At 66.9% G+C, this 293-nt stretch overlaps 1 protein-coding gene across 1 annotated transcript in view; it reads right to left on the bottom strand.

Moving 5' to 3' along the window:
• MYOZ3 (myozenin 3) overlaps positions 1-277 on the bottom strand; it is a gene marked incomplete at its 5' end in the record, with an annotated part of 3,558 nt that extends 3,281 nt beyond the window's left edge. The window contains one exon of the mRNA XM_010146409.1: positions 116-277. Coding sequence (XP_010144711.1) covers positions 116-277 — 162 coding nt within the window. The remainder of the gene's footprint in view (positions 1-115) is intronic.
• Positions 278-293: the final 16 nt, after the last annotated feature.

Raw genomic sequence — 293 nt, 5'->3', positions numbered from 1 at the left:
AAAAGCTCTGGGGGAGGGCTCTGGGGAGGACCCCTGGGCCGACAGCGGCTCCCAGTGCCCCACAGCGTAAGGTCACAAGGGTGTACGAAGGCTTTGGGGTGCAGGTGCCGTTTACCCGGTGCCAGAGCGTCGGGGTTGAGGATTTTGCTCATCTGCAAGACTTTCTCTGTCTTCTTGGGCACTTGGGGGGGGCCGCCCTGGGGTGATGCTGCCACGTGGAGCTCGGAGTGGTAACTCTCCTGGCCCCCGGCGTCCTCCCCCGCACGCCGGGGGGACAGGCAGCGGGGAGGGGC

The sequence above is a fragment of the Eurypyga helias genome, unplaced genomic scaffold (genome assembly GCF_000690775.1).
Source record: "Eurypyga helias isolate BGI_N326 unplaced genomic scaffold, ASM69077v1 scaffold23672, whole genome shotgun sequence".
NCBI lineage: Eukaryota > Metazoa > Chordata > Aves > Eurypygiformes > Eurypygidae > Eurypyga > Eurypyga helias.
Note: the sequence above shows the minus strand (reverse complement) of the source record. Positions and strands in the feature narration are given on the sequence as shown.